General features: G+C 39.5%; 1 protein-coding gene and 1 long non-coding RNA gene across 7 annotated transcripts in view; one reads left to right on the top strand and one right to left on the bottom strand.

Annotated features, from left to right (window-relative positions):
- The window catches only part of AMMECR1 (AMMECR nuclear protein 1), a 75484-nt gene continuing 52081 nt past the window's right edge, over positions 1–23403 (bottom strand). Inside the window, exons 3-7 of one of the 4 annotated variants that reach the window (XM_030498358.1) lie at positions 17950–18064; positions 11126–11216; positions 9382–9478; positions 4395–4468; positions 1–3136 (exon numbers count right to left, since the gene is read on the bottom strand). In XM_030498358.1, the coding sequence (XP_030354218.1) occupies positions 3027–3136; positions 4395–4468; positions 9382–9478; positions 11126–11216; positions 17950–18064 (487 nt within the window). In that variant the 3' untranslated portion in view covers positions 1–3026. Of the gene's footprint in view, positions 4469–6648; positions 7697–9381; positions 9479–11011; positions 11217–17949; positions 18065–23403 lie in introns of those variants that run through there. The other 3 variants (XR_003993305.1, XM_030498360.1, XM_030498359.1) reach the window with 3 other exon arrangements.
- LOC115613204 overlaps positions 7630–23403 on the top strand; it is a 66473-nt gene continuing 50699 nt past the window's right edge. For 2 of the 3 annotated variants that reach the window (XR_003993308.1, XR_003993307.1), the window contains exon 1: positions 7631–8504. This is a non-coding gene — a long non-coding RNA (uncharacterized LOC115613204). Of the gene's footprint in view, positions 8505–23403 lie in introns of all 3 variants that reach the window. The other variant, XR_003993306.1, reaches the window with a different exon arrangement.

The raw sequence follows: 23403 nt of genomic DNA, 5'->3' as shown, positions 1-23403 counted from the left end.
TGAGGATTCTTTTTCCGTATTTTATTGGGTAAATGATTTAAAAGGTAATAACAATAGTGTTAAAACTACTACAATATCTTTCCACAGCCATATCTCACAGACCCACAGATAACCTTCTAGAACTTTTTTTTTCTTTTTCCTCATTTTTCTCTTTTTAAGCTGTACTTAATATTAAAATGCCCATTTCAACAGTTTCTTCACACTAATAGCAATTAAATGTGGAAGGAAGGAGGATCTAGTTATAAAGGAAGGGGGTTCAGGTAATCTGTGATATTATTGTAATCAATCAAGTTACTAAGGAAGGAAGGAAAAGACGAGGCCTTGCAAGCTACTCCAGGTAGCTCTAAGCCCCTTGTGTCACCATTGCATTAAAGATAACTCAAGATGCTGGTGAACAATTTAAAGTAAATTTTTTTTTTTCTTCTTTGTAACATATAAAACACTAAAATAACTTAGAAACTAGATCCAAATATCTTGAAAAGAATCAACTTTGATATACAAAAACAGTCATAAGTTGTTACAAAAGTTCCAAACAAAAGTTTGTTTTCTCAGTGCGTTTATGTACCAGCGCAATTACTGGGTCCAGAGCAAAGAAAGAGGTTTTTCTTCTTTATTTTTATTTTCTTCAACAGTAATAAAAAACGAGGAAAACATATCTTTGTATAGAAAGAATCATTGCTGGTCTTCAGAATAAATGTAACCAAAAACCCTTAAATCTGAGAGGCACACTTTGGGTTTCTCTTTTTTATTTTTTTATTTTTTTTTTTAAACTTTTTTTTGTTCTTTTTTTAACATAAAAGGAAAGTCACCAGTTTATTTCAATGGAGGAGCTATTCAGCCTCCCCAAAGAAACGTAATTCCATTAACATCACTAGCAAAAATCAGTTAGAAACTGTACAAAAATAAAAAAGTTAACACATTTAATCCTGCAGGGCTTTAGTAAGGACTGGAAGGCAGGCTTTAGGAGCAGCATTTGGGCATGGCTGGAGGCTTCTTTGGTTCGATCTAACACACATAAGAGATGTAACCTACTCCAGACAACAACTTTAAAAACCCGCACAGTTGAAGACAAGTAAAGAGGTCCGTATACAAACGCCAGGTGTGCAAATGGATTCGCCTGCCTTGATTTTATAGTGTATCTGAGGTCAGAGCTCTAGTGTGCCCTCCCCTGCTGTGATCAGCAGCGGGGTCGAGATGGTGAGAAGTCAGTGCTACAGCAGGCCAGGCAGAAGGAAGGCCACTTGGAGCATGACTAAGTAATAGTTGCATGTCAAGTCTATGGTTTTGTTGTCTAACTCAGTTTACAGAACAGGGTTTTAGGAACATTATGCAAAAGAATTAAAAAAACCCCCAACAATCTCCGTAATGGAATAAGGCAAACTGAGTAGTGTAAAAAAAAAATCAGCATTCCAACTTAAAATTAATTCAGCTACTTGGTTGTACCTTCACTTCTGATCAAGTACCCAAATTAGAGACAACAACAAATACTGTAAAATCTGCATCTAGAATCAGCAATACATAAATGGGTACTAAACATAACTACGAGGGACTGACACTGGTGGAAGTAATTGTTGATCAGCTTTAAGCAAACAGACCTATTCTGTCCCAGTGCATGTCACAGTGAACTGCACGTTTCGTACAAACAAACCCACAATTACACAGAAACAATCCGTAGCATTTTCAGCACTTGCATGCTGAGGAGGTAGGTGCCCTAGAAACATTGTAGATAGACTGATTATTCCAATCCTTCCCAAAAAATAGCATACAGTCTGATTGACCACAGGCTCTGTAACAGTTTTTAATCAGTGATACAAAACTCTGGTCCAGAAGGGTCTGGCATTAACTCATTTCAAAAGCACACCTTTACAGTTTGTATAACACCCTTTTAACTATATTTGTAAGCAACAGCTACTAAGAGATAGACAAAAATGCATTGTGCATTATGCTGGATACAAAAAGGAGACAAAACTATCCTTTTCTCCCCCAAGCCATGGTGGGAAGTATTGCTGACCTTGTCCTTAAAAACCTGCAGGATTGTTTATTCATCAGTATATCATTATTACACTGGTAAGAAATTCTGTATAACATCTGCATATATCGAAGAGCTTTTAAAAAATCTGATATGATTTTAGATCCGCATGACCAGTCACGTGACCTTCTTGAGGTTGATTAGCACCTTTCATACATATATATTTCTATATATAATAGAGCTTTTTTAAAAACTTCTAACAAGGAGCTCATGCTGAAGCATGAGCTGTGACGAGATGACAGGTAAAGATGGGCTTGGATGACTTTCGTTTTTTGCAGCAGAATGATTCAGTTTGTGCTCAGTTTCCCTATAAGGGCAAGGAAAAAAACCCAAACCAACACAACTCTATCAGGTAGCCACTTGTTCACCATTTCCACTTGAAGACTAAGCCATTGAAAAGTGTTCCCCAAGTAGAAACAAGATAACAGTATCATCCAAAATAGCCTCTGTATAAACATCTATTAATTTTTGCAGCTTCTGGCTGGCATCTCTTGGCTCCTGAAATTTCAGGCCCTCTGCTTATAAATTAAGGCATCACAACTGAAAATGTTAATATTTGGACATCGGATGCTGTGGATGAAGGAATACCAAAGACCTTCTACAAGAACCTCCATAGAAATTAAGTGGCAAAGCTAACCTCACATAAGGGATGAGCAGGATTTAGCCATATCTGGTTTTGAAACCCTACTGAAACCTTTTTTACAATTTGTCTGATTTTTTTTTTTTTTAAACAACTGAATTTTAATTGATTTTATCTACGGAATTTTATATAGCTATATATTTACAAACATTCATTATTCAAAATAACTGGAATTTCTGCTTACTGTGGTTTACTCACGCATATTAGGAAGGTCTTTTCTGTAATAGATGGCATGTGTTGTCCCCTAGAACATGCACTGAGCTACAGCAGGTATCAGTGGGGGTTCTGCAGGCACATGAGCAAGGAGCTAGCCCCTACCACATATTGGCCTTGCAAATACACCACACATACCTTTTACTAAATCCTATTTTTACAGCAGGAAAAAGTTCCAATCCGTTCTCTTTCTTCTACCGTGTGGAGGGGTATCGGAATTATTACACAGTACTTACAGCTCTCAAGTACTATTCCTGTAATAGATGAAAACATGTAAAATTATGACATACTTGTCCTGTGCTCTTTTTTCTTTTTTTAAACAATAGTTAACTTTCTCTAACTATTCATGACTTGAGAAAACTCAACAAGTTCCAAAGCAGAAGAACAACAAAACAGGGATTTTTGTTTTCCAAAATAGGTTTGCTATAGAAATAAAAAAACCCTCACTTAAAAAAAATCCCCAAAAACCTGACACCAGAGCAGACTGAACACAGTTTGCTACAATGTCTGGTGTGTTTGCTATATTTTTTCTATGAATTTTATATATAAGTATATAGTTATGTCATAGACAAAGGCACTAAAATCTAAATCCATTTTCTTCCTAGTATGACATCTGCTACTCACCAACCTGTTTTTGAACACAAATGTCACTCCTAATTTGAGATCATCAGAAAGGCATCATCTCATTACAAATGCATCATCATGACTAGTCTTGACAGGGCTGGATTGCCCGCAATTCCCAGCACAGGGCAGGACACAAAGGAACCTGGTGGCCAACTGGATTATGTTGTGCCCTATCAATTCAACCCCTTGATTGGGAAAATGCTGCCATGTTTAACATCACCTCTATTGAACACCTAATTGCTTCTCTTCATCCAAAAAAGCATTTTGGATGTCAGCCTTGACATTTTGGCTGCATGTGCTGGATCTGGAGATCATGTATATAGCTACATGTACTCTTTACTGTGGGGGTGAACTATTGTACACAAAACATTATTAAGAACGTTATGAAAATGCAACTCATTGTCTAGTAGAATACCTGAATCTGATATGTTTCATTCCCTGTCACACCTACTAATGCAAAAGCCATGAATGCCTTTTTGCTAAGCAAAGCATCCCTAACTGTAATCCTTAAGCTCTTCCTTCCATCCACAGTCACAGAAAGCCTTGATTGATATAATTCAATGTTAATGAAGTAGAAATTTAAAATTTCATAAAAAACCCAAGGGCTATATATGCTGCAAAAAAATCTGCAGTGACTCAGTAATAAAAAAAGTATGGGATCTTTGTAGTAATGCAGTTTTCCCTCCCGTTGCCATGATGGGCTTAACCAACTGAGAAGCCTCAACATGGCAACGGAAACTATCATCATAAAATGGTACAGTAATAGAGATAGCTAGACCAAGAAGGGGCAGGGTCTCCTGGGAAGAGGTCTGCAGAGAGGTCCAGTGACTGGTCATGCGGCTCAGTGTCAGGAATAATGGTTGTATGGTGGAAGGGGGTGCCCAATACCATTTTGGAAGTGATGATGCTGACGATGGGCAAGGTACTCTGTGTAGCTCATCGTCATCTTCTCACTACGGTACCTAGGAAAGAGTAAAGCAGCAAATTCAAGAACTGTTACCAGGAAGCTGTAAGTAGTGCTAAAAGTACTGTCCTAGTGGTACGTTTAATGCTAACAACTCTGGCCTTCTGATGGTAGCAATAAGACTTAACTGCAGTTGCACAAGGGCAGGGAGGGAACCACCATGGGTGTCAGGGTCATTCCCGAATTGAATGACAAAGTGCTTATGGAAAACATTTTAAGTGAACAGAACTGTTAAAAACTCTTGCATACTATGTTGCTCGAAGTAGAGGGAATAGAAACTCATGATGATTTATTATGTCCCGTATCTTCAGCCAGCTCTCTACATAAAACCCAAGAGAAAAACTGTAAACAAGTGCTACAGATTTTTGGGCTGTTTTTAAACAATCAGTATCTACTGTCTGCCAAATCCTGCTTTTAAAATAATCCCAGCTACATTAAACAGTTACATTCTTTTTAGACTAGAATCACACAATCTATCTTGAGTTGGAAGAGACCCATAAGGATCACTGAGTCCAACTCCGTGCTCCTCACAGGACTACCTAACACTAAACCATATGTTTTATGGTTTTAAACCAAGAGCATTGTCCAGACACTCCTTGACCTCTTGAGAGGCTTGGTGCCCTGACCGCTTCCCTGGGAACCTGTTCCAGTGACCAACCACACTCTCAGTGAAGAACCTTTTCCTAATGTCCAGTCTGTACTTCCTCTGATGCAGCCTCATTCCATTTCCTCATGTCCTATCACTGGTCACCAGAGAGATCAGCACCTCCCCTCCTCTGCCTGCCCTGAGGAAGCTGCAGACCACAATGAGGTCACCCCTCAGTCTTCTCCAGGCTGAATAAACCAAGTGACCTCAGCTGCTGCTCATAAGTCTTGCCCCTCGAGGCCTTTCACCATCACTGTGTCCTCTTCTAGATACACTCTAACAGTCTGATGTCCTTACACTTACACTTTGGGTACTTACACTGAAGTACCCAAAATTGCACACAGTACAAAGGTGGAGTGTACCAGTGCAGTGTAAAGTGGGACAATCACCCACCTTAACTGGCTAGCAATGCTGTGCTTGATGCACCCCAGGACCTGGTTGGCCCTTTGGGCTGCCAGGGCACACTGCTGACTCCTGTTCAACTTGCCAGCAACCCAAACCCAGAGATCTCTTTCTGCAGGGCTGCTCTCCAGCCTCTCATCCCCAGTTTGTACATATAACCGGGATTACCTCATCCCAGGTGGAGAATCCTACACTTGCTCTTGTTGAAGTTCATACAGTTGGTGATCGCCCAGCTCTCTGGTCTATCCAGATCTCTCTGAGAGGCCCCAAGGAGTCCACAGCTCCTCCCAGTTTAGTATCACTGGTAAACTCAAACGCACACTTGACATCCAGGTCTTTTAAGAGCACTGGCCATAAAACTGAGCCCTGTGGAACCCCGCTGGTGACTGGCCACCAGCCTGATGTAACCCCATTTACGACAACTCTTTGAGCCTGACCCATCAGCCAATTGCTCACCCAGCATACGATGGACTTGTGTAGTTGTGTGCTGGACATTTTGTCCAGAAGGATACTGTGAGACAGTATCAAAAGCTGTGCTAAAATAAACCCCCACATCTTCCCTTGGTCAACTAAATGGGTGACCTTGGTATAAAAGGAGATTACGTTGGTTAAGCAGGACTCCTCCCTCCTGAACCCGTGCTGGCTGTGATCAATGCCTGCATTGTCTCTCAAGTGCTTTTCAATAGCTCCCAAAATAACCTTCTCCATAATTTTAGCAGGCAGTGAAGTGAGACTGACAGGCCTGTAATTACCAGGGTCTTCTCACCCTTCCTGAAAATGGGACATTCGCCATCTTCCAGCTGACCTCTCCAGCCTCCCAAGACCATTGAAAAATAATGGAGAGACGTCCTGCAATAACATCAGCCAGCTCTATGTAACTAAAAGCAGAATCCAGGCCCTGACAACAAGTATTCTGGATAGATTTGCATCAGTATTGTTTGACAACAAGGAACATATCGCCACGTTTACACTTATCTGCAGAAGTGTAAAATCTTCACAAAAACACTATGCCACATTTGCACGAATTTCATTTAGAAAGCCCTTTCATAAGAGATCTGACAGATGAGGTTTGGTGAATCCAGCTACAGTGATTTAAAATACTGCCACCTATCCTCTCTATCATATATTTTTTCTGGAGTTGCTCTGGTTGTTCTCTCCTCTTTTAGCTCTGAAAAAAACACAACAGATGGCTCAGCCACTTGCACTCACAACCCAAAAGTTACAACTACTGTGGAGTTACCACCTGCAGCGATGAAGGTGGCAAACACATTTGCTTCTGTCACCTCTTTGCCAGAGGAGCAGAGCAGAACACCAGAACACCTTAGACAGGCAGTTTTGTGCTTCAGAGCACCAAAGGTGCCCACCTTTACTCCGTAAACAGTGTTTGGTACTGAGGTACTAATGTAACAAAGCTGGTCCTTGCTGAGAGATCAGCTGCAGCTCTTCTGGAGTTGACAAGTAACCTGGTGAATGAAACCCCCACCACTGTGAAACTCAACTGTAAGCTCGGCAGTTACTGAAGTCAGTTGTAAGTGGGTCAAAACAGGCCAAAGGCAGCCTGGCTGGAATCACATCTCATGTGAGCAGATGGGAGAGAAAATGCAGTTCCTGTCCTTATGCATTTCAGACCCCCAGAATTGGTACATTTCATCCAGCTCCACTATTTTTTAGTTATCTGGCCAGAACTACTGGGTATGAACTTGAAGTGAAGATAGAAGTAGACTAGTTTTGATCAGCTTAAAGCTTTATTCACACACAGGAGATCTACTTTAATTCATAGATTTGAAAAGGAAATTAAAGGCACTTATTCCACTCTTCCATGTTTTACTGTGTGACTAGAAGTTGTTAACATGAGGCTCTAAAAAAGGTTGTCTGGTGCTGGGAAATGATTACTATTTTAATACTACTGTTCAGAATATGTCAGCAGAAGCTGAGTTTTTAAGCAAATAAAACAGGCAGCCAAAATAAAAAATACTTAACACTAAAAATTATGCTCTATTCCACTTCATCAGGCCAGTGATTTTGCTGGAAGTTCGGATGTTGTGAACTCAGACATCTCAACATGGGGGTTTTGATGTTTTGGGGTTTTTCTGGGGGTGGTTGTGGGGGAGTTTGGGGGGTTTTTTTGCTTGTTTTGTTCTGTGCTCACATCCCATTGCTCCAAACAAAATCATGCAGCTGGAAGAATGTGTGTGCTATACAGAACTTTTGTTTCAGGTAAAATACATTCCTTATTTACCAAGGTGCACGGAGATTGTAACTTAAGAACTACAGCACTGTTACTCTTGCCCTCAGCTATCTCCATATATTCATTCTGAACAGAAGATATGTAGGTGTAAGCTGAATAGTAAAAGGAGATTGGGGTTCTGCATTTGGAAATGTAGCCGGATTCTGTAAATCCTTCCTCCCTAGTTTAACCTTTGGAATAGCACATTTTCCTTAGACACAGCCACTTCAGTGTAATGGGGTTCCTACAAGAATCCAGAACTCTGAAGCGTCATTGAGACAAAACGTCTGTTCTTCATCCACAAGATCACTGAACAAGTAACCCCTCTAACACTATTCTAATAAATGTTTTACCTTCTATCTGGTATAAACGTGAACTACTGCTGAGTGATAGCAAGATCTCTGGACGAAGATGACAAACATGGAAGCTGAAAAAATCCAAAATCTGAGGTCTTTGTCCTATAAAAGTGCATAATCAATCAGGAGAATCCCAGTATTTTCCAATGTTTGAAACTAAAGGCTTGGGTTTTAAATACGGACAAGGACGAAAGACTTTCCAAAGAAATCAGGACACTGAAACAAGAGTAATATATACAACATTTGTAGAACTAATCTTGTGACCCTGTGAGCCCCTAGGAATTGATGAAAGATAGGAAGGGTACCAGCCTGGGACAAAGGATTCTAACTTTGTTATTTGTATTAATAGTACGTCAAGTGTGGCCTCCCTGAAGAGGATGAGCAGTCAATACTTCCTGATCATGTAAGATTAAACAAATTCTTATTTCTTTAAGCATGGAATAGATAACTAGAGTTTAGCAGTCATTTTATATCACAAACTTATAAAAATCTACAGGTTTAGAGGTGTTCTTATAGACATTTACTTCTCTACCCTTCACCATGTAACTACAATATTATGGGGCAGAATATCTGCTGCTAATTCTAACTATTCTGGCTTCCAGCCATTAAGAAGCCCTCAAGAACACATTTATTAAATTAGCAAGATCAAACCACACTCGTGTGCAAGAGCGACACGAGTATGAAGTAAAACATTAAATTAATGTCTTCATTCTTGAGAATACTGACACAGCTTAAGCAGTACACTGGCTCCCAGATCAGCTACCTAGCTGGCACACATAACACCTACTCCATGGAGATAAAAAAGACCCAACACTTGCTTTGAGACTTGAACCAATGACTAGTATTGAGGGGCCTCCATGACCCCACAGCAGCAAACCCATAGCCCACCATCCACTCAAACACAAATGGACAATGCCAAGTAATCCTTGTTCCCAACAACAGCCCGTGAACATCCATTACAGCCAATGCCCAAACTGGACAAAGCAAGAGCTAATGCACTAGTAAGATTTTTCACAGTTATGAAACAAAAATATGCAGGTACCCTGATGTGTGTGTGGCCTGATACTTAACAACAGCCTTTTCTTTCTTGCTTAGTGCCACTGATCCCTATGCAAGGCACAGATACTCTTAGAAGTCCATACTGCTATTGTGAAAAGAAAGAAATCATTAATAATACATACAGGAAAGCTTACTATTAACATCCAAAATGAGCACTTACCAATGAACACATCACAGTACTACAAAAACAGGACTTATCTGTGGTATCCTCCGATGCATACCTGGTTAGCTTTATTGTTTTCCTGAATTCATTAGTAATCGGAGCTTTGTAGCCTCCTTTCCTCAATAAGGAATCTATGGTTTGAATGTGGTCCCATCCTGTTGGATTTTACAGTAGTAAAAATTAGTCAGAAATACAGCAATAAGAATAGATGTTGCAAAAATACAGACAGTACGTAGTGTTATTGATAATGAAAGTGCTCTGCTGACATTCTGTACCAAACACAGAATGTTCTTCCCTACTCAGGAATAGCTGAAGGAAATATGACATACAGGATTTCTTTACACACAGTTTGCTCCACAAACAACAGGCATCTTTATCTTGTAGTTGAAATATTTTAACAGTGGACCCACTATATCCAGGTGCCTTAGACTAGGGCAGGATATAAAATTAAACCTTTCTGCAAGGTTCAGGTATGATAATGTACCACAATTACTTTATACATTATAAATAGCTAGGATAGCATCAAAAATTAAGTTTCTGTATAAAATTTAAAAGAATTATTAGCTGAACTTGTGCAGAGAATTTCAGGTGAGACTTACTCATAAATATAACAATTTTACAGTGATACATCTGATTTCAGAACTACTGGGTTATATTATAGGTGTCTGCGTAATTAAAAAAGTGATGGTTTAAAAACTCAGTCATTACTATTCTCAATAAACTCTTCATGCGATTCATAACCCCTAGTTATTGATTTTTAAAAGCCTAGTATTTAAAGTAGCTGTTAGACATGTTATTTCCAAAAGATGCAATTAGATTAGTCACATTGTTACATTAAAATAAAGGTGGTTTGGGGTACATAAAAAAATACAAATGAGTAGTTCTGGGTGCTGTAAAGAGTCAGATTGCAATGCATGGCCTACTAAAGCTGTCTAGAAATTTAAACACACACCACCCCCCCAAATCCCTGAATTTTAAAAGAAGCTTGGAAAGCCTCTAAACTTTTAAGTGACTATTTGGAAACAATAATCAGTTAAAGATGATCCTTAGGAAAGGTTTCATCCTATTCCTTAATAGACCAATTCAAATATAAAAAGGCAAAAAAACCCCACCCCCAAACCCAACAACAATGCAAAATGTACAAGATTGAGAGATGCTGTCAAGCCTGGAAGAAGAAACCCATAGTAGTCATAGTCAGCTGCTTAGTCCAAAAGATTACTATTCCACAAAATCTACTACAGGTTTTAATTCACAAAATTCAGTCTGTGCCTCTATTAAAAGGGACTTTAACAACATTACTGAAAGTAATTCCCTTCCATTCATCAGAAAACCCAGGAAACCAGTGTTCATAAAAGAAATGAAGAACTAGCAGCAAGTACCTGTAACTGAATAAAAAGACCCAACACTTTTCATTGCAAATTTGGAATAGATCAGCTGTAAGATAAATCGACATCCCATGACTTAACAGAGATTTTGCATGCCACCAATATCACAGTGTAACAACTATGAAAACTGGCAGCTTTTAACAACTGTAAAGTTGGCTGACAGCATGTACCACCCCTCCATATTTTCTTTCCTACAGCTATGCTGCATTTATGACTGGTTTTAAAACAGCTACAGGTTACTGAATCCCTGTAAGGGGACTGATACAGGCATGTAATTGGCATTTTATATAAGAGTCTTCTTACAATTAAATATTGCTCCATCATCTGACATCAGTGCAAGGTCAAATATTGCATTTTAGATTTATATGTACGTTTAAATTCTTCACCAGATCATATGAAATAAAGTGCAACAATGACCTTGCTCCTTTGCAACCTCCGGTAAGTAGGTGGCGGTGCGTTTTGATCCTTTTTCATTGATGAATTCTATTCTAATGCCATGTACACCCACCTGCAAGAAATCAGCAGCTTTATTAGTACACTGAAAGAAAAAAAGATACACGAGATTTCTATAATGATAAAACCCAAAATGTGAACCTTTCAGTGGTTAACACCGTTCTGCGAGGAGTTTCAGGACATGGTACTGAAGCAAATGTCATCTTTTTGAGAGGTGTTCACCTTACAGCCTTGTAAGTTCGGCAGTGGCACAAATAAGCTCCTCGGCTCCCCACCACTGAGCTTCATTTCTGGTCTGAAGGAAAGCAGCTGAGATGCAGAAGTCGTTCTGTCTCCTCTGACTCTTTATCAGCAATGCTGTTGCTGATAAAATCCCCTGGTCACCAGATAGAATCTGCGGGCAACCACAGGGCTGGCAAATCTGAAAATGCTTCAGTTTTCAAAATAATCAATTTTGTTCAAAGTAACAACTGAACAATGAAAGATTTGTCACATTGGGAACTCCAGCCTGGAGTCTTCAAAATTTCTGCCAATGTATGACACATTTTAAAGCATTCAGCTTCAAATTCCTATTTCCTTTGCTACTCAATACTCTAAAATATGAGGAAATGCCAGTATGGAAACCAAAATTACTAATATCAAGGAGTTAGATGTAGATAAAGTTGAACTTCCAAGAAAAATAAAAGAGGCTCGGCACCTTTGCAGGGCACTGTTTAAGCACCCAGTTTTCCAGGTACAATAGTTCTGTTGAGAGCACTTGGATCAGGCAGCCATAAAAGACATTCCAGTGCCAGTGAGGTTTCAGTTGCTTTTGAGTTCTGTGCATAAACACACAGCATTAGCAGACAGACATTTTCATGCCCACATAATTAAGATGTTATTTCCATTTAAATCCAAAGTTCCCAATGTTGTATGTGAAAATGAATAGTTTATGTTTCAAAGGGTATCAGGTTATTTGGTATGGCTCTTACTTGGTATGCTGTAACAGTTTTTCCAGTGACAACCTCTTTTACTGTAACTGCCTGACAGAAAACAAATCAGGAGTATTTACAAAGCTCTACCACTTGTTCACTTAACTTATTTGATTATATTAAGAGTTTATTTTTTAATCTTTATCTAAGACACAAGTGTGGGGGAACAGGAAGAAGAGTCTCTCTTGTGGCTGGCCATGGCCTCAACAGTCACTCCCCATGAACTTAACATTTCTTAAACAGGAAAAATTACTTTGAGACTAACGAATTTAATTCACTGTAAATTTTAACGTGGCATTTATTTACCAAATACTCCTAAACCTAACTTTCATAACGTGGATATATAATCACTAGAGATCTAATCTGTATACTTGGATGATGTAATTAGGAACCCAAAGGGCCTGAAAGTAAAGTGAAGCAGTGTTAGAAGCTGAAACGAGCCTACTGAGTTTATTCCAAGAACAGAGTAAGCTTTTGCAGCTGGTGATTTTGTAACTGTCTATATGCAATTGCCTAAGCACTAATAACATCAAGTATTTTCTGGTTTTGCACACCTTCAAAATCTGCAAAATATTAGATTCTAAACTCTACACAACTGCTTTGCATAGTAGTGATAGTGTAGTACTCAGGAGAAACTAACCAGAAGCACTAGTGATGTATTAAGTATAACCCAACATTCAAGCAGTAGTAATTGCATTGAACTGGATGTTTCCCATTAACCATTTTAATGGACTTTTAGGCCCAAGTCTGTAGAAGAAAAAGATCTAGAGCAAAATTAATAAGGCAACACAACTGCACCCACAATTCCTCTGGTTGGGAAGATTTCATAGCATTCTGTGAAACAGGAATTCCAACTGTGTAGCTAAGCAGTACTCTTAGTCCAGTACAAATGGCTTTTCATTGTTTAGCTCCAGTTAATCAAAACCAGGCCTGAGCTAAATAAATGGAAAGCCACACACAAGCAAAATAAGAATGATCCACACTAAGACTTGCATGGGCACAGTTAGGAATTTGACTTCCTGAAGGGACCAATGTTTTCCTGTACTGATGAAAACCCTTGTGAAACTTCCCAAAATATTTCTTTCAAAGGTGGAAGGTAAGGGCTAGGTACATGTTTGGAAGGCATTAGCTGCAGTACAGCCCTTACTGCCAGCACACCAGTTAAACAGCAATGAACTCTGTGTGCCTGCCTCCCAGTTCCACCAGTACAAGCATTTACCCAACCACAGGATGAACCAGGTCAGGATGTTCTGGGTTATGGCTGATCCTCCTACAGACTTACAGTTTGTCAGCTCAGTCTTTGAACAGCAGCAAGCTATGAACACTTCCAAACAAAAGGACAAGGGGTGATGGCTTTAACCTCCCAGAGGGGAGATTGAGATGAGCTCTTAGGCAGAAGCTCTTCCCTGTAAGGGTGCTGAGGCGCTGGCACAGGGTGCCCAGAGAAGCTGTGGCTGCCCCATCCCTGGCAGTGTTCAAGGCCAGGTTGGACACAGGGGCTTGGAGCAACCTGCTCTAGTGGAAGGTGTCCCTGCCCGTGGCAGGGGGTTGGAGCTGGGTGAGCTTTAAGGTCTCTTCCAATCCGAACCAGCCTGTGATTCTGTAACTTGTATGGTATTCCTTATGATTCCATATAACAGTAACTTCCCTCTTTACCTAACTAGTACTGTGGAAAAAAAAAGCTGCATACAAACTTGCCTGGAAATGGAGCACTTCAGAGTAAGTGACTATTGCCGCTTATTAGAAGCTGACCCCACTTTTTATTAGCTGAATTCTACAGCTTTTTAGCCCCCCATTTGTAGCAAATATTCTGCCTTCTTTCTCATCATCCTTAGTAGGGCTTAAATATGACATGCTGATTTAACAAAGGAGGCTAAAGACTACTCAGGAGATACGCTCTCCACTTGATGGCAGGCATTCTTTTTTAAAGGAATCATTTATTTATATACATGAAATCACTGCATATCATCCAAAGAGAATAAAATATTGGGATCAAGACTGTTTCTTCTCTAAAGAATACAAGCTGCAGGAGTTGCTGGTGCCGCTGCACTTTTAAGAAGGAAAGAATTTCCACAACTGTTAAATGTACTAACTTCATAACAATGAAAAGCCACCTTCCAGTCAACAACTCGGTTCGCTACAACTGTTTAGGCTAATATTTAAACCAGAGCACACAGGCTAAAGGCCTTTTGTATCAACACAGCAAGCAATTCTGCAGATTTTACTTCACTCAAGAACAGCAACTTCAGGGCAAAGATCCTTTTCAAGGTATTTTAAGGAAGAGCCTCTGGTAAATTTCTAGTTATTTATTACCCTGGTGGAATTACAATCATGTTTTCCAGAAAGTTTCTAATTATAATTACATACAATTACAACGTTCATGATGTTTTAATTAAAAAATGGGGAGAGGATCTGAATTAGCAAGACAGGCTTTACCTTCTAGCAAAAACCCCACAGATTCTTCATTAAATTAATGAGAAAATCAATTAAAAAGGTGTTCAGTTGCTATAACATGAAATAGAGAGGGAACGAGTAGAGGCACTTTGCTTTTCTCTTCTGTATTTCGAGGACACTCTCTCAAGGAGGCAGAGCCTGCAGCACCAAAGCTGGAATCGCAACACCTACAACATGATCATACCTTATATACACCATTTGTGGGATCTAAATCCACTCACAGGACATTCTGAGTGTAGGCTTATTTACCCTAATGGCAGGTTTACAAGCTCCACAAACCAAACAGAAGATCCTTCTAAAGGACCCAAAGCCATGGTACTTCACAGCAATCTATTTGAACTCTTCTACATTCCTTCTTTTGGGGTGCTGCTAACTGCACACACAGTTCTAAGAGCAACATGAGATGCAAGCGTATCTGCATTAGCAACGAACAGCAATACTGGAGACATCAGTTCATAACTCCCAGTGTTCATTTCAAAGCCCTACATCTGTTCAACTACTAGAGTGCACTGCAATTCACATGAAGGCCCATGGAAGTAAGAATGCCAAGTTATATTTTAGGAAGCACCCTCATGAACCATGGCATGGAATTATTCCTGTAAAGGTGTGCACTTTCTCCTAGTTACTTTAATAAAAGGTGAAAATAGCAGCAACTTGAAAAATCACATGGGAGCTAAGAGCAGTCTATTCCTATCTCACCTGGCTGAAGTTTTTGCTGCAAAAGGATCTCACATTGCTTTTGACAACTGACATACTGTTTTCATTTGGGAAGATAATTCATTAATTAGAGAAAAGAATATCTACACACTGCTTTGGGATACAGGAGACACTCCTGAGCTGGGTCTTCACATGATCTTGTCTCTAAGCCACCAGAGCACTGGGAGTTGTCTGAACTGGCAATTCTGAAATACTGTCACATCTGTCAGCAATCTGCTGAATTGCCCCCTCAGGAGCATCAGGAGCATCAGACCTACAGAAATAAGGTCTCCTAACCAGGCTGATGTTTTTCAGGGTGATCCTAGCATTATACAAGATGAAAGACACAGAATCTTTCTGAATCATACTCTATAGACATCCTGAAATGTCCTTTTGCCATTGATATTGCATAACTGCAACTCCTTTAACGGAAACACAGATGACATAAGCTATCCACTGACAGGAGCACAAACAGTGATGAATCGTTCCTCTAAAGACTAACAATTACAAATTTTATCTTCCTCATATTTATACACACACCCCCAGCCCTTTTACATGGAAGGCTCGTGGATCATCCTCAGCTATATATGATACAATCATAAAAAAACCTTAAACGAAATAGGAGAGAGCAACTAAGCAAATGGATAACACAAAGACTATTATATTTCTGACCTTTCTGTTCTTCCCTCATAAGCCAGGGCTTTCCAGTAAGATCATGAGAATCCATAAAATCAGAACTGAGCAAGACTACAGTTCTGCACTGAGCTTATTTACAGTTGTTAAAGTCTCAAGGACTCTGCAACAAGATACAGAAAGGACATAGGAAGTAAACCCCTCCCTTGTTTCACACAAGTATTAAAGTCGTGAACCAGAAGTCTCCCAAGGAACAAAATCAAAAATAGTCTTTCTGAGGTAGAATGTAGGTTTGAACTCAGGCACTGGCTTCAGCTTCTCTTTAAGGAGGAATAGTTTGGTCATCTTAGAAGTTTATCATTGAGAGAATAAAACAACATCTAATAATACTGATAGACTACCACATGGAAAGAGCTAAATGCTATTTCAATATGCACCTCGCATAGAGACACTTTCTGAGTGTATTCACAGTCTGACTTTTAATGAACTCTAATAAATGCAACAAAATTGAAAACATCCCAATGGTTACCACCAGAAGTCAACCTAATAAGGCAGACAAATTCTACCTGTTTTAATTTTGACTTTTGGTTTAATATTAAAAGTCACTCCAGTTCTGATTACTTGAACACATTGTTTGAAGTACTCTTTAACGGCTCAGTGACAAGACAAGTTCCTTCTCTGAACAAAGCTCCTGGTTGGGAATGCACAGGCAGTTCCAGCAAAGATTTATTTCTGTCTGACATTAGCTAAAAAATGAATAATTCTGGTTATGGTGAAAATGCTGATAAACCCCAAACAAAACTTGCATTCGTCTCCTTCAGAAGTACATACCAGAAGGTAAGGAGCCCTTGCCATTATGAGGTGAACAGGAAACACTGTTGTGTTAGATTTTCAACTACTGTAAAATTCATAATGCTGGGGTTACTGCTGGATACACACTGTGATACAGTGGGGCCTCTTACCATTTTAACAACAAATGCAATTGTATTCAATATCCATTTCTTACATGGGAATACAATAGAAACTTCTTTTTCTCTTAAAATATCCTAAGTATTTAGTAGGGCTAAATCATCATCGAAGGGAAATGCTGTAACTCGTGTGGTGTCTCTGCCATTACAGCATGTCCACTATCATATATGACAATTTCAATCTTTTTTTCGTGTTCGCTCAACTACAGACTCAAGAGCAATACAACAGTTGTACTGACTGAGATGAAAAATTCATGTGAAGTTCAGTAACTTGTATTTTGCAAGCGTCTAATACCAAATAATTTGGCAAAAGCAGAATAATACAGAACACCACCTCCTTCAGTACACCTTCCCAGAAATCATTCTAAAAGCAGCCTTTGCTTCTTAATCTCCCTTACACTGCTGTTCCAAAACAACGCCTGCAGGTTTCCTAGAACCTAACAATTAAAATGGATTCAGCTCCATGCAAGGAAAAACAAGAGTAATGATTTACTTGGCCTCACTGTACACAGGGGCTTTGTGGCATCTGTGCAGACCACCTGCTCTGAATGCAAAGAATGTTTTGGGAAAGATAAATGGCTCAGTCTTACAAGCTAAATAAGGCAGCTTGTTTTGGGACTGCAGGTTTTTGCAGTGCTTGTTTCCAGAAGCATGCAACAGACTCTGAACTTTCATCCTGGAACATCCTCTTTCCAGAATCAATGGACTGATCTACCATGTTCCTGTAGTTAACTGTGCTGCAAGAGAGGTCTTGGGACACCCCACTTGGACAATGCCTTGCTTGATGGAGCATCAGACATAAATACAGCTGTGCAGACCGCTCTTATTCTGAGTACCTAAGTGAGCAAGAACAGAACTTGGTTCCACTTTCATGGTACAGACTTTTAAGGTGACAGTTCTATCAAAAAGGATCTTTTCAATCTATGCACAAAACAATGCGTAGAGAGCGCAAAATATGTCATGACAACTACACTAAATATATGCAGCTAATTTCAATGGTGTGACTTCTGCTATAGATGTTCATGGTATGAAAGTCATTTTCTTCAAAGATACCTGACATCCTTACCTCCCAGTCCATGTAGTCACATACATCTTCAAAGTTAGTGAGTAGAGACACTGAGCAGAAAAGCCGTGGCAGCTCATCCCTCGTCATGGGGGGGAAACGACTATCTTTAAGGGCACTGTTGAAGACAAAACACAATTTCAAAGGATTTTTTTTTTTTTTTTAATGAAAGTTCAAAAATCAAATGAATCAACTGAAAAGTGTAAAGGCCAAAAAAAAAAATCCTGATGAAGTGATGACCAGTTTGATACTCCAGCTGCCAGGGTAACACACTGACCAACATCCCCAGCTCTCTCCTTAGCCATTTGGTTCTGGGCTGGTGGTGTTCTGGGGGTTATTCCTTCCTGAGCTCATTTTGCTACTGTGATAATCTCACTAACGAAGCAGCAGAAAGGTTTTGGAAAAAGTTACAAAAGCAACAGCTCTTTTACTTGTAATTTAGGAAATCCCTTTCAAAAAGGATTAATATATACACCACAAAGTAGAGGGGGAACTTCTATAGCCTGTGATGATCAAACACATAATACAGGAATCAAACTGTAGAACTTAATTACTCAGTGAAAAAAAATCCAAACAAGCACAACATTCTCCCCAAAAGAATAACATTTATGCTCACTGGCAAAAGTGAATATATAAAGGTGAAAACATCCAAGGGCTCTACAGAGCTGTAAAGCTACAGGACTTGAGGATGTTCTGCAAAGCAGATGTAACGATTAGTAAGAGGGAAGCTTGCGCACAGCTAAGCTAATCCTTGGGCTAACGCACCACTCTACAGACAAACACACACCTAACAGAGTAAAATCAGCACAGAGAGGAACTACCTGTGCACATGCCAGCACGCTTTGGGAAACAAAGCCGTTAACAGACAGCGAGCAGTACCACGAGTAAGAACATCTGTAACAACCTACTTGCATAAGTTCGGTTAAGAACCGGTTAAATTAGAAAAGGGAAGGTTAAAGCGAGTATGGTATCTCCTAATTTTGTATTCTTGTAAGGTCTGAAGTACGACATATATGAATACAAACGTGCTCATCTCCAACAAAACCACTGCTCTATAACTGAGCTTTTGGATGAGTAAAAAACCATTTAAGATAAGAGACTTACTAAAGTACTTTAAGTTCTTCACGTGTCTCATCATTTCAGCTAACAATCACATCATTCTTACTCGTTTTACTTGACATATAGCCGGCGGTTGCCATTAGCTGAGATCACTGCAGCCATGGCCATGGTGTTTAGAATACGGCTGAATCTCTGCATCAGATACCACTGTATTTTATAAAGAGTAGTACAACTTTATCAAAGCAGACCAAACAGGAACACATAAGCAAAAAAATGTAAGGTTTAGCTAAAGGAAATCATCATATGTATAACCAGAAATAGCTTCCCATCATGAATAAATACCATACACTGAAGAGTTAAAACAGAACCTGTATTTTCCTGGGGCAAGGGGAAAGCAGGCTTTTTCCCAGATATGCTACAAGTACAAAAAAGAACATAGTACTGGAACTTGGATTAGAAGCCCTTCTCTAAGCTTTGGTATTTTGATATTACAAAATAGGTCAGAAATGTACATTTTCATTATGAAGACAAATTCCATATATAACTAATTAACAGCAGGCCTACACTAGCCATTATTTAGGAGTAATTCTAAGCAACCCCAAATAAAGTTGCCACAGACATGAGAGAAGTAGTAAAGGGAGGATGCTCTGAACACAGGGACAGCTCAAACCCAAAGTCCATAGGGCCCAGTATTCACTAATAACCAACAGCAGTTCGCAAAACAAAAGAATCAGAACACGGTAAATATCCAGGGGTACTTCCCTGGAATACTCTCCAGGAATCCAGCTGTTTATAGCTTAGGTGTTTTGAGCCAGAGATGATATATCTCTGCGCTTATAAGCAGTTTATTAAGTGCACACATACACGCTTCCAATATTTCACCCCACCTTTTACTAAAAATGGTTTACCTCCAGAAAGCCCAATACTCTTCAAATCCATCACCACAAGTTTGCTTATATGCAAATTTCTCATTTCCCCAAGGTGTGCTCTCCCTGCGTCATATAACCACTCTATTGAACACAGTACTGAAAAGCACCCAGAGACATAAACATTATTAACCAACAACTGTGCACATGGATATTGCTCAAACTTGTTTAAAAACTTGGGGGTTTTCATAATTTATGCAATAACCTTACTATGCAAAACATTTCCCATTTGTAAGAACTTACAGCTTTCAAAAAGCTGTGGGGTTTTTTGCACAACTTGATAGCAGCATATATACAACTTAGTCCTGCTCACTGGAAATCTGCTGCACTGGCATTACTAGAGGAGAGAACACTCCTAATTTAACATACTTTAAGTAGTACAGAAACAAACATCATACAGTGCATGCGTAAGCCACCTCTCAGCTCACCTGCTCACATGCTGAGATAATCATCTGAAACAAGACGGGTGAATTGTGACAAATGTGAATAGTGATAAAAAGCCAAGGTATGAAACCTCCACGTAAACACAGCGGAAGCAGAAAGGCACACACAGAGGCACACAAGCCTCAGGTGAACAAAGTAGTTCAGTTTGAGTGAACGCAGAGCACTGCAGTAATCATTGCAAGCTTAGCTGGCTAATTCCATTATTCAATAAAATGACACTGGCACAAATACCTTGCTTTCACCTACCTACCTCATGTAAGCTAAAATATTGCTATTGAGAGTGCCATCTCAGCTGTACCTAGTTCCTTCAGAACACTGGATGCTATTTTAGCTGTAGAGCCTGCTGAAGCACTGCTCCTGAACACCTTCATGACTACACGCATCTGTGCACATACCCTGCATTAGCACTCACGCTGCTGAAGATCAGCGAGGTGGCTGGCAGAACTAGATCAGGGATTTGAGTAAGTCTCTGACACCACTGTGACTGATCAATACTGAATATTTGTCAGCCTTTCCCCGACTCCAGACCCCATATTACAATTTGTTGTCATCTTTCCAAACTGCCTTATCCCTGTAACATAAGTAAAACCAAAATTTACTGGAGACATATGTGTTGGCAAACAATCAGCAATTGGAACAAAACACACCGAAGACAGATGCCAACAAGAAACCCTTTCTTTGCGCTGGTTAGCTACACCTGAAATACTCTGTCTGCTAATGCAAAATTTATGAACCTGAAGTAGTCCAGCAATTATACCAGGTGCCAGTTTTAGAAGTACCTTAACACTTAATCATCCTGCCCTAATGAGTTTGATCCAAGTGCGTCACATACTACTTTAAAACTGGGAGACGTTTAGCTTGTACGTGCTGTACATTACAGTTGGAGCATCAGTCACCTTCTCTCAGTCATTCTATTATTTCTACCATGGTTAAAACTCTAAGTTCCAGACACCTTTTGAAAACTTAAGAGCAGACCAGGTGTGTATCACTTGTCACAGATTAACTGCCTTCATTCTGGCTTTTTTTAATGCTTGGTTAGCAGACCTGTGTCATTAGAGACGCTTCCCTTCAGAACTCAGCAATGATCCTTTAATCCTAAACTTCACCTCTGTGGGTGTTGAATGAATTACCATCTACTGACTGCTCCGATGATGTCAGCACAACAAGTGGAAGGTATCCATGGAATTAGTCATGGGCAGCTGTCCACACTAGCTAACACACTGGAATCACCCTCAGAGACATCAGCAGATCTCAACACTTCCCAAGGATAGAAAAGCTTCCATGAGCTTTTACTTTTATTGTTCCTGTTGTGGGAGCAGTTTCTAGCAGCAGCAGTTTGGCACTTGTCATACTCTTCGTACCCTCTCAAAGACGTAGATATCCACTTGGCCCGGGTACCTACTTGTCACGGTAGCATATCCCTCTTGGTGACCAGCTCAAAGCAAGCATAATATACAGACAAGCTAACGTATGCTTGTTTTCCTCAAAAGCTTGTCACTGGCCCGAGTGCTCAGAATGAAAAGTCACTGCATAATTGTGTGCTGGCATTCTTGATTAGTAGAGGAGACTTTGTTCTGTTTATTTGATGGAAACATTACATTTGTAATATTAGAATGTGATTTTACAATCTTATTCAGTGCCATGTTCTTCTGTTAATTCTTCCATTAGAAAGACAAAAGGATTCTTACGAAAGAAAATCTGGCATATTACATACCAGGTTTAAAAAACATTAACTCCACAATTTTTCTGTTAAAGTTAGAATTAAGGAAGGGTGAGTGGAAATAATTAGTAAAATAAGTTGGAAAAATCAGGCAGAGCTCAAAATTACATTTAAAGAAAAAAAATACTCATTTTAAAAGCATTTTCTAAACCATCTGCTCTTTATTCCTCACTGCCCAGAACTAATTTACATATATTGCTGCTGACTAAATGGAAGTACATGTTAGGGAAGAGTTGAAAAGGAGCAGTGCCAAGCCAGGGGAATTCCAGCTGGCCAATAAAAGGACATTAGTTTTTCCACATGGAATTCTGATCCTTGTTGAAAGTGAAGCAAGCGAAGTCAAAACTGAATCCTGTTCAAAGAAAACTATTTTTAGACACAAAACGCATGCACACACACACAGGGCCTTTCTAGTTAAATATTTATGTGGTCTTGGGTATCCTACGAACATAAAGGAATTGCCAGTCAAGGAAAAAAACAACAAAAAACCCCAAACCAAAGCGTTACTCAACTATCAGTTTTTCTTCAGCTGAGCTGTGCTACACGAGCCTCAGCTTCTCCTTAACTGAAGTTTACTTGACCATAAGCTCTCCACAAATGTTTTTCAATAATTTCATTTTCCACGTACCACTCCTTGCATTTGGGATAGAAAAAAAGCCTGCAAACACTTTAAAGACACTGAAAATATTCAAACAAAAGGAAATTGTTCAAAGTTCCCATGTCAAAGAGCATTAAATTCAGCAAAAAATAAAAGTAAGGGTTTGCATTCCTTAAGACTACATCTTGATTTTGTACACCACCACCAGAGGCGCGCTCTGAATCACCTGCAATCACAGGATGAGCAGGTGAACCAAAATGCAGCACATCCCTGTGTTGGCTATCTGTAATTTCTGTAGCCTCTAAAACTGGTTTGGAGAAAAAAAAGCCAGCTCCAGTCTTTCAGGACCTCTGGCTCTGAAACGTGACGTGGCAGATGGGTAACAAACAGCGGGACACAAACTGAGGAAATAAGAAATAGTAGCAAAGCTACATTACTCAGTTCAGAAGTGCCTGAAAATGTTTGTAGTTGAATTTAAAGGACCCTTTAAAAAGGTTTGAGAGCATATAAACATCAAAAATAGGAAAGAAGGATTTAGCTGTAGATGAATGAATGTATTAAATGAATGAAATTCTTAATATTTATTAACAATGACATTTCTCACTAAACTTCTTTGTTGGGGACAGTCACATCTACAGACCCAAACTGGAGAGAGACTTTCAGCAAAACTGGATACAGTTTTGTACATTACTCGAAATTACTTTGGGGAC

This window comes from Strigops habroptila, chromosome 9, assembly GCF_004027225.2.
Source record: "Strigops habroptila isolate Jane chromosome 9, bStrHab1.2.pri, whole genome shotgun sequence".
NCBI classification, from domain to species: Eukaryota; Metazoa; Chordata; class Aves; order Psittaciformes; family Psittacidae; genus Strigops; species Strigops habroptila.
Note: the sequence above shows the minus strand (reverse complement) of the source record. Positions and strands in the feature narration are given on the sequence as shown.